The sequence below is a fragment of the Eschscholzia californica genome, unplaced genomic scaffold (assembly GCF_041429995.1).
Source record: "Eschscholzia californica isolate CP2 unplaced genomic scaffold, dmEscCali1.0.p SCAF_1, whole genome shotgun sequence".
NCBI classification, from domain to species: domain Eukaryota; kingdom Viridiplantae; phylum Streptophyta; class Magnoliopsida; order Ranunculales; family Papaveraceae; genus Eschscholzia; species Eschscholzia californica.
Genome location: NW_028238198.1, coordinates 13,942,602 through 13,954,194, shown reverse-complemented (window position 1 = coordinate 13,954,194; position 11,593 = coordinate 13,942,602). Strand labels below are relative to the sequence as shown.

Sequence of the window (11,593 nt, the reverse complement as noted above, 5' to 3'; positions counted from 1 at the left end):
TACTAAAGGTGGAGGGAGTGTGAAAAAATATGTATCCCTTAACTTGGTAAAGTTTTACCTATCCTAAGTTTACGTTTTTTTCTGCGTCGAAATTTTCACGTAACTAAGCGTTCATCGCATCCTACAGACGTAGTAGACTTTTTTTAGTTGACGCCGCTATTGATATACCTATATCTTATCTATGTTTTATGTATGTTAGATGACTACATATAAGAGAGATTCTCCATATAACAACGAAAAAAAATATATATTTTTTCTCAATAGCACTATTAGACAAAAATAAAATTTATAGAGGAAAAAAAATATACAACTAAAAAAAGAAAACTACTCTATTTTTCTCTAAATAAGAGATAAAAGAACAAAAAAAGGGTTATCTTTCAAATGACCCACAATTTTGTGACCAGTTTCCTGCCTAGCCCCCTAATTTAGCAAAAATACCCATATGATCCCCTTTTTCAGTTACCGTTATTACACCGTTTTATTGTCATCACCTTCTCTCCTCCATCTCATCATCTCTCTCTACCACCTCACATTCTCGCCACTTCATCGTCTTCTCCGGCGAGTGTCGCCGCCGACCTTCAAACATAAAAAATAATTAAATTTTTTTTCTCTTCCTCTCTCTCTCTAATACTCCGGCGAAGGTCTTCGCCGGAGTGTTAGAGAGTGAGAGAGAAGAAGAGAGAATAAAAAATTATGTTTGAAGGTCGTCGCCGGAAAATTGGTCGGCTGGCGACACTTGTCGGAGAAGACGATGAAGTGGTGAGAAAGTGAGGTGGCAGAGAGAGATGATGAGATGGAGGAGAGAAGGTGATGACTAGATAACGGTGTTATAACGGTAACTGAAAAATGGGGTCATATGAGTATTTTTGCTAAATTAAGAGGTTAGGCAGGAAGCTGGTCACAAAATTGGGGGTCATTTGAGAAATAACAAAAAAGAAACTCTCCCTAATTTGCAAAGGGGAGAGAGAATTAAAGAAAGGCAAATACTTTATTTTTCTCTCAATAAAAGATAAAAGAAACCCTCTGGTTTGTAGAGGGGAGAGAGAATTTTCATTTATCGTAAAAAAATGTTTTTTCGATAAAAAAACATTGCTTACAAAATTATTACTAATATTTTATACAAATTATATCATTGTTTTAGTGCTAATAGATTTTTCTTTGTTATGTTATACTGCCTAGCGACAATGTAAATTGCATAGTAAAACTTTTTGTTGAGCAAGTGTCTCATATGTATTTTTTTTTTGGTCGAAATCTATGTAATTTTTTTTTTTATTATAAAATCTCATATGTAATTGGGACAATACAGCACCTAGTTTCTGTTATTATTTGTAATTTATGGTCATAGGAGAGCACTGACTCCCCCCAAGTGGGATCTTCCACTAGGGGGCGATCATTTGGATAAAATCGACAGCTAGGTTTAATATGAAGTTATGCACTTCATATTAAACTATGGGTTAATAGCTGTTTAGGCCTTGAAATTTGACCAACGTAACCTTATATTGTTTAGTATTCTGCACACGGGAAAAGGGGTCTTAGCCGGTGGACTTTGAGTTTTAGTGGGTTAACGTTCCTGGACCCCGACACTCAATAAGCACCTAGATTTTCAAGGTTATGTTTACCTCATCCTCTGTTCATGCCGGAGAAGGGTCACTGATAAATTGTTATTATCGACCACTTTTAGAGAACCAATTATTGTTTAGCAAAAGTAAATTTGGCAGATAAGTTGTACTTCTACTCTAAAATTTGGAAATCACAGATTCAATTCACAATAGAAGTGAAATCAATCCTTTATTGACGTATGTTAAAAGATATAAATAAAATAAAGATATTAATAAACTTCCATGCCTCTAAAATGACCTTAAAGATTTATTTATGACCTCTAGTTACTAATATGTCTTTAATGATTGCATTTATCGAGTTTATTCCATTTATGTAATTATTAATGATATATAGGGATCATAGTACACGAGATTGCGCATTCCATGAGCATTAACAAAGGGAAGCGAAAATATATGGGCCTCAACCTACACATGTCAGAAGCTTTTGACAAAATTGAATGGAATTTGTTGACTAACATAATGAACAATCTGGGGTTTTCATCGGATTTTATTCACCTAATTTCTCAATGCATCGCCTCGGCTATCCACACAATCCTTATCAATGGGAAACTCACGAAAAGTCACACACCAACATGACGACTACGCCAGGAGGATCTTATTTCTCCATTTTTATTTATTATTTGCATGGAAGGTCTAAGTAGATTACTTGAAAGCGCAACACATGAGCCACATTCAAGGATTTAAGAACTCAATGCAATCTCCCATAATTACACATTTATTATTTGCGAACGACTCTCTCATATTTGTCAAAATGGATCTCCCATCAGTGCATAAATTATTAGACAACTTGACCAGATTTAACAAGCTGTCAGCACATATTATCAATTTCAAGAAGTCAGACATATTTTTCAGCAACAATGCACATCCGAAATAGTGTAAAATGGTAACTAGACTAATGAAAGTGGCTCGCATGAAAGAAGATGCCAAGTACCTTGTCAAGAAATTACTCTGTAACAAATCAAAAGTAAAAGCTTTCAGTCGTTAGTCGATAAATTGCACACAAAACTTACTATATGGAAAAGTAAGTTACTATCCCAGGCAGGAAGAGGAGAGTTAATTCGAACCTCCATCACCGTTGCCCCTCGTTACTAGATTGCATGCTTTTATCTACAAAAAAAGAAAGACAAAACAAGCCATAACAACCCAACAGAGGAATTTCTGGTGGAAAAAACACACCAAGGGATTCTTTCTCAAAGCGTGGAGCGCTATCACAAAAGCTAAACATAAATGTGGACTAGGCTTCTGAGATATCACTCCAGATAATCAAACAACATAAATCTGGAGACTAATGGAATAAACAAATCGGCTCAACAACCAGGTTCTCAAAACAAAATACTTCAGCAACAAATAATTCAACCAAGCTCACGAACAATTGCTCATGCGTGTGGAAAAGTTTGACCAAACATATTTCCATTGTGGCAACACTTATTCAATGGGAACTAGGAGACAAGAAATCAATAAACATATGAGACCATCAATGGTTTCCAGGATTTAACAATCTAGGACAACCAAGTAGCGAACATAGGTATAATGGGTGAGTCAATTAATAGAAAATCACAACCAGTGGAATTTGCAACTTATAACCCAACTGTTTTCTTCAGAAGTGGTTAATAGCATTCTAACTATTCCAATCAGAGGAGGAACGGAGAAAGCTCGATGGGCAGAAACTTTACCAGGAGAATACAACTTATCATCTATATAGAAATACATCAGTCAGACTCAATCAATTGATCAAGGTAACGATAACTTGTAAAAGAAAATATGGGACAAAAAATCACACTCGAAGGTAAAGCTATTCATGTGGAAATTTAGACAAAATATAGTTCACTTCAAATCTATCCTAGCAGCATACATAACACAGGAGGACTATCATTGTCCGTTGTGTAATCACGAAAAATAAAATAAATCACATTTCTTTACCATGGTCATGTAGTTCATTGAGTTATGTTTGCTTTATCATACACAATTAGATATCCGACACTGCCAAATACATCATTTGTTGAGTGGTTCTCCGCGATTAATTCTTCGCCGCACAACGATGATCCAAAAGAACCAAACCATCACTCATCATCCCAATCACACTATGGTTTGTATGAAAACATCGATGAGAAATGGTGCTCCATAGGCAAAGATTAAATATCCCAAGTATTATCCAGCATATTTTGGCTTTCGTTCAAGTCCTTTAAAGTCGCAAACCTACACAAATGGCTATACACAAATCCAAACCTAATGGCAGAAATTGCCGACAGATTACATAAAGATAAATTTCGGTGTCTCGTTTGTTGACAACTCCGACAACTGCATTGCAGGAAAAAGCTCAAAGTGGTTAGAGTTCGCTCACTAGACGAAAGAAAAGCCAAAGCAGCCATTGAGGGATTACAATGGGCAATAAACAAAAACATCTCTAAAGTCATCGATGCACTGAAATGAAAGAGTCATCGATGCACTGAATTGAAAGAAATCATATCTCTCGATCATTAGAAACAAGGATTTTTAAGTTTAAGGTCCAAAAATAGGAGGGGTAATTAGTCATATATCCACTCCTAAATCAATAAATAAAATAAAACCAAAATAAACCGAAAATGTAAAATAATTCCAAAAATTCACTATTTGGTGGGCCCATGCATCAATCTTTTAATTTTCTCTCAATTTTGCCCTTTTATAAATATTTTTTAACCATTGGTAAACCAAAGGTTTATAATGGTTGAGTTAATACAATTATTCTTTCCATAAATTTTATGAAAGAATATTTATGGTGAATATTTAATGTTAATCTTTAATTCCAAAACTTATATTTTTCTAAAGTAACCTACCAAATCAATAGATATTTACCTAAAACTAGTTTCTCTCTCCCAAACACGAGTTTCTCTTTCTGTAACTATATGTTCTTTGAATTCAAGAAAATATATCATTTTCAAAACTGATATTTGTCTAAATTAACCTACCAATTCAATGAATGTTTACCTAAAACGAGATGCCCTCTCCCAAAAACGCTTTTCTCTCTCTGTAACTCTATGTTCTTTGAACTTCAAGAAAGTATGAATTTGTGATTTGTTTTTTTATCTCTATTAGCATCGGTTGAATTTGTGATTTGTTTTTTATCTCTACCTCGATCCAATTAAACATCTACAAATTCTTTTGTGAGGTTAAAATGCAAACTATTTTGCTAGCATCTTACTGATTCTACTAGCATATTTTACATTCTACTAGCATCTGATGAACGAATTTGATAAAGTAGTTTAAAACGCAAATACTATTTAGCTAGCATCTTATTGATTCTAATAGAAACTTTTACATTCTATTATCATCGGTTGAATAAATTTGAATACAGTAGCTTAAAAAGCAAGAATATTTTGCTAGCATCTTATGAATTTGTTACAATAGGTTAACAAATACTTTTTAGTAATTAAAATATATTATGTGAAATTGTTTTTGTTACATTTTCAGTATTTTACTAGCATTTTCTTGATTCTGTTACCATCTGATATGAATTTGTTACAATAGGTTGATTCTAATAAAATTTTATGCTGGTAGAATCTTATCGAGTCTAACAACATTTTTAACATTTTATTTTAACGTTTGTTTTTTCTTACTCTTCACTACTGTAGATGATGAATGAAACCATCAATCGATTCTCTCTCTCTCCCACTCGATGCTTTCACCTTTTTCACTCGGTTTAATTTGGGCGTCGATGATGAACGAAATCAAAACCTAATTCATATATTAGAAAGTGACGATGCTCCCTCTCTCTCTTCGGTTTGCTTTTGCCCAATTCTAATAGAAATATAAAAGAAAGTATTCTGCTAAACGGTAAAGGCAACTATTTTTCCGGAAGGAAAGTTTGTTTTTGAGGAAATCATTTAATGAATCTCTAAATATTATGGTATATATTATTTTAGGTTATTTTTTTAACTTAGGATAGGTTAGGCAGTAAAAGAGAATGAGAGGATAGACATGTAATTTACTTTGAGTGGATTTATTTTCTATTTCAGATTATCTTTGGTCTCTAGACTCATTGATCATGCGATTTTGGACTTAAAACACATCCCCCGTTAGAAAAATATAAGTTTTGGAATTAAAGATTAACATTAAATATTCACCATAAATATTCTTTCATAAAATTTATGGAAAGAATAATTGTATTAACTCAACCATTATAAACCTTTGGTTTATCAATGGTTAAAAAATATTTATAAAAGGGCTAAATTGAGAGAAAATTAAAAGATTGATGCATGGGCCCACCAAATAGTGAATTTTTGGAATTATTTTACATTTTCGGTTTATTTTGGTTTTATTTTATTTATTGATTTAGGAGTGGATATATGACTAATTACCCCTCCTATTTTTGGACTTTAAACTCAAAAATCCTATTTTTCTAAAGTAACCTACCAAATCAATGAATATTTACCTAAAACTAGTTTCTCTCTCCCAAACACGAGTTTCTCTTTCTGTAACTATATGTTCTTTGAATTCAAGAAAATATATCATTTTCAAAACTGATATTTGTCTAAATTAACCTACCAATTCAATGAATGTTTACCTAAAACGAGATGCTCTCTCCCAAAAACGCTTTTCTCTCTCTGTAACTCTATGTTCTTTGAACTTCAAGAAAGTATGAATTTGTGATTTGTTTTTTTATCTCTACCTCGATCCAATTAAACATCTACAAATTCTTTTGTGAGGTTAAAAAGCAAACTATTTTGCTAGCATCTTACTGATTCTACTAGCATATTTTACATTCTACTAGCATCTGATGAATGAATTGGACAAAGTAGTTTAAAAAAACAAATACTATTTAGCTAGCATCTTATTGATTCTAATAACAATTTTTACATTCTATTAGCATCGGTTGAATAAATTTGAATACAGTAGTTTAAAAAGCAAGAATATTTTGCTAGCATCTTATGAATTTGTTACAATAGGTTAACAAATACTTTTTAGTAATTTTATGAAAGAATATTTATGGTGGATATTTAATGTTAATCTTTATTTCCAAAACTTATATTTTTCTAAAGTAACCTACCAAATCAATGGATATTTACCTAAAACTAGTTCTCTCTCTCCCAAACACGAGTTTCTCTTTCTGTAACTATATGTTCTTTGAATTCAAGAAAATATATTATTTCCAAAACTGATATTTGTCTAAATTAACCTACCGATTCAACCAATATTTACCTAAAACGAGATGCTCTCTCCCAAAAACGCTTTTCTCTCTCTGTAACTCTATGTTCTTTGAACTTCAAGAAAGTATGAATTTGTGATTTGCTTTTTATCTCTACCTCGATCCAATTAAACATCTACAAATTCTTTTGTGAGGTTAAAAAGCAAACTATTTTGCTAGCATCTTACTGATTCTACTAGCATATTTTACATTCTACTAGCATCTGATGAATGAATTTGATAAAGTAGTTTAAAACGCAAATACTATTTAGCTAGCATCTTATTGATTCTAATAGCAACTTTTACATTCTATTAGCATCGGTTGAATAAATTTGAATACAGTAGCTTAAAAAGCAAGAATATTTTGCTAGCATCTTATGAATTTGTTACAATAGGTTAACAAATACTTTTTAGTAATTAAAATATATTATGTGAAATTGTTTTTGTTACATTTTCAGTATTTTACTAGCATTTTCTTGATTCTGTTACCATCTGATATGAATTTGTTACAATAGGTTGATTCTAATAAAATTTTATGCTGGTAGAATCTTATCGAGTCTAACAACATTTTTAACATTTTATTTTAACGTTTGTTTTTTCTTACTCTTCACTACTGTAGATGATGAATGAAACCATCAATCGATTCTCTCTCTCTCCCACTCGATGCTTTCACCTTTTTCACTCGGTTTAATTTGGGCGTCGATGATGAACGAAATCAAAACCTAATTCATATATTAGAAAGTGACGATGCTCCCTCTCTCTCTTCGGTTTGCTTTTGCCCAATTCTAATAGAAATATAAAAGAAAGTATTCTGCTAAACGGTAAAGGCAACTATTTTTCCGGAAGGAAAGTTTGTTTTTGTGGAAATCATTTAATGAATCTCTAAATATTATGGTATATATTATTTTAGGTTATTTTTTTAACTTAGGATAGACATGTAATTTACTTTGAGTGGATTTATTTTCTATTTCAGATTATCTTTGGTCTCTAGACTCATTGATCATGCGATTTTGGACTTAAAACACATCCCCCGTAGAAACAAATAAGAACCGTTTGAAAACTTCAAATTCTCTAATGCAAGTAAATTAAAAGACGACTAGATAAGTTAAAGAAGCAAACATACATAACAAGTATGTGGGATGAGACAAATCCATCACCTAATATTAATAAATCAAATAAAGATTATTTCAGAAAAAAAAGTATTCTATATAATGGGTTTCATTTATTTAAAATAAACACGTGTACTAATAAAGTCAAATCTTCAGACATGGTAGTCCACAAAAACTAAACCGCGTGTCACCTTCATAAAGTGAATCGACGTCCTCCCTCCAATAAGACTAGAAGATATAAAGAAGAAGAAGAAGAAGAAGAGAGAGTGAGAGAGGAAGAGGAGGATATCACAAAGTTATATGCTGATTCGTTTGGTGTCAAAAAAAAAATCTAAAAATAAGATCTAAAACCGTCACGTGTCTGTTAAATTAAGAGAATTTGTGGTGGGAGTGTTTGGACAGTACGTGTTTCACAGAATTCTAGAGAGAGAGAGAGAATTTTTAGAGAGATAAAGAGAGAGAGAGTAGACGCCTGGCGCAAGAACTAACGAAACGTGTTAAGAAGTGTTTTCCATTGAATTTGTCGTTTTACAAGTCAGAGATATTTTTATTTTTATCTGTTTCTGATTTCAAAACTCTTTTTTCTTTTCTCTCTCTATTTAGTTTCTTTCTGTATTTGAAACGGAAATTGAAGATTTGGATTTTCATTCAGATCTAGTAGTAGCTAGCTAGCTAGCTGTACCAATTCTATCTGTGATCTCGTGTCTAGAAAGTGAATTGAAGATTCAAGTCTGGCTGAGGTTAGAAAGTTGACGATCCGATTCGGATTGATAAAGAGGAGGAGGTGGGGGAAAATTAGGGTTAGAAGTGTGAGAAGAGTAAGAGATAGAATAATGGATTTATGGCAGAAGATGGTTTTTCCTGTTAGAAGAATTTGGTTTGCTGTTGCTTCTCGTGTTAAATCTCGTAAAAACGGTTAGTATTTCTTCTTCTTCTTCAGTAATTTTACTCTGTTTTTTTTTTTGGGTGAAGTAGTAGTAGCTAACATGCGCCTCTGGTTAATTATTGGTCTTTTCTTCTTTTCCTCTGGTTTGTCTGTTTGGTTCTAAAATGCGCACGTGGTTAAGGTTTTACCTGTGTAATTTGGTGTAATTTTTTGTGGGTTCTAACATGCGCATGTGGTCGGTGTTAGATGATTTAATCATTTTCTTCGTATTCTCTCCTGGTTCTAACATGCGCATGTGTTTAACTTTCGTTTTGGTGAAATGAGCTAACATGCGCATATGGTCAATATTAGAGGAGTTCTAACCGACTGTCTTTCTGTCTGAATTGGATGGAGTCAGATTTTTTTTTATTTTTTGTCAGACTCATTTGTTAGAAAAAGTGTACTCAATCTGATTGATTCTTTGGACTCCAGCTTGAATCTTCCTTGAGAGAAACAAGGGTTTATCTCGTAGGCGGGTTATGTAGACTTGTTGTTTGTGTTAATTAGCTAATTTAGGTTGGTTTTGGATCAAAAATCCTTTTTGGCAGAACTACGAATTAGCAACCCTCATAGTCATTAGCATCAATTACCTCTTCCTCTAAAATTCGAAACTCGGTTTTCTTAGTTTCTTCCATTAGTTCTAACTTGTTAATCACTTTGAAGTCTGAATTAGCGCACGTTAGCCCTAGTTATTTTCTTTCAACTTTTTTTTAATCTTCAAATTAAAAAAGATAATTAATTTTCTTTTCCTTCAAAGAAAGGAAAGAAAAAGAAAAGAATATATTCTATCTATTTTCTTTACTCAAATACTTTTATGATCTTTAATTAGGGCAAAAGTTATTGGTATGATGGATGATGATAATACTAGAACTTGATTCTTATATATTGATGGGGTCCCAACAATCCATATGCATGATGAATGGGTATGAATTATGATCACACTAAATTTTATGCTAATACATTTATAACCATTAAATCAATTGTCCCCACCCTTTTCGATTGTGCTAATTAGGTCCACTATTCTTTTTTCATCTTTTGCTTTAGAAAATAAACATTCTCACCTTTCCCCTTTTTATAAAAGGAGGTCCAAGTTGATGTATTAAATTATAGTAATACATTTAGTCGGTCGATTTATACAACTTATTTCATTTGTTGGTCTTGATTGATTATATATCGGTTCGAGACAAGACCTCCAATGTTGTTTTTGTGTACCTTGGCTAAATCTTTTCATTAACGAGCGAGATTGGGCTAGTACACACGGTATATATGAGCATACTGAATTGTTGCTCGATATATGCGTGAACCTACTACTAGCATTACTTGTTAGGATCAGGAGTCCCTCATTTGATCTACATTTTATTAGAGAAATTTTCTAGAAGGTACTGGCATATTTATTTTCTTGTCTAGGTCACTTATTCGTTCGATAGGTCTTTTGAGATTTTAACACAATAATACACAACTATAGTATAGAGTAATTGACAATCCTTTAAACAAGAGAAGTTAAGGTTTAGAGATTGAGAATTTGTGGTTTATAGTTGGGTTATCTTAGTATGGATGATTTGTGTCATTACAAAAATCAAACATACAAATAAACATTTATGATAAATAAATGCCCATGTTTCTTGTTCTTAGCTCCATAATGATATGTCATTGTATATATGGAATTTGCTTGTCCACGTTTCATTTTTAGTTCTATTTTGTATGGTTGGAAGTACTGGATAACAACAAGTCAATGTTTTTCTTATTTTATTTTTAATATAGATTGAAGAGTCATGCCCTAATTACATGGCATAGATGTAGCAAAAGTATATCACATCATGAATTAGATAAGTAGTATAATTACCATCGTAAAGATTTTTTGGGTCATATAAAGACGTTTAAGGTCATCCTTTGGGGTCTGAAAGCCCATTTATTTCTACCTCTAGCTTATTTATACCCCTAGTTCAATAAATCATAGATTTCCACTTCCATGCGTATCGAACATGTGGCCTCTAGGATGCAGAGTGGCCAGTGGATGGCCAACACTATACCAAGTGGTGGTGGATAAGTCAATGCTCTGAGTGCTGCAGAAACATCTGCTAGACTAGTAAATTTGTTTGGAACTGGGAAATCATGAGCCAGTCTCATGCTAAACCCTCTAAATTACTTGTAATGTGTGACAATTTAGTCGATGTTCGACAAAAGTTTGGTCTGAGTTTACATGACTCTAACAAGTAGGGATCGGTAATCGGCCCTTACCCCAATTTGAGCCAATCTTGCCCCTATCTACTCACCTTGATTCTATTTTTCAAACCTTCTAAGGGTTAGAAATATACTATAAATCGTATTTTGCAGCATCTACTTTGTATCATTAACATAATCATATTAAGTCATATTGTAGACCATTTGAAATTTAAATACCAAAATTTGATGATGATGTTTATATGGGATGATGACAAACTTTTTTGTGTTTGGTGGGTGAAACAGGTGGAGGATTATTAAAGCTACACAATGATGTTCAAAGTTGTGAATATGAAGATATTCAAGTGATGTGGGAAATGCTTAGAAGATCAGAGTCAGAATTGATGTCTAATACACCTACCAAACGCAAGTTAAAACCCTTTTGGAGAGTCCATGTTTTGTCCACAAACAACAACAACAACACTTCTCTTTCTACTTAGAGAGAGAGACAAACTTATTGCATCTCTAAGTTCTTTTCTCTCTCTCTAAAAATGCACTACAAATAAGAGGAGGATGAGGAAAGATTTTACCACTTGTGTTTTATATATATATATATATAT

The 11,593-nt window shown here is 32.6% G+C and overlaps 1 protein-coding gene across 1 annotated transcript; it reads left to right on the top strand.

Annotated features, from left to right (window-relative positions):
- The first annotated feature begins 8,575 nt into the window (after positions 1 to 8,575).
- On the top strand, positions 8,576 to 11,593 carry LOC147564343 (elongation factor). Its single transcript, XM_086645098.1, has 2 exons — positions 8,576 to 8,803; positions 11,280 to 11,593. The coding sequence occupies exons 1-2, from the start codon at positions 8,722 to 8,724 to the stop codon at positions 11,471 to 11,473; spliced, it is 276 nt and encodes a 91-aa protein (XP_086501224.1). The 5' UTR covers positions 8,576 to 8,721; the 3' UTR covers positions 11,474 to 11,593.

Excerpts from the sequence above, each read along its gene's own strand:
- LOC147564343 (XM_086645098.1), top strand. The coding sequence starts at position 8,722 with ATGGATTTATGGCAGAAGATGGTTTTTCCTGTTAGAAGAATTTGGTTT. Across the intron at positions 8,804-11,279 it reads TGTTAAATCTCGTAAAAACG|GTGGAGGATTATTAAAGCTA; the intron begins GTTAGTATTTCT and ends TGGGTGAAACAG.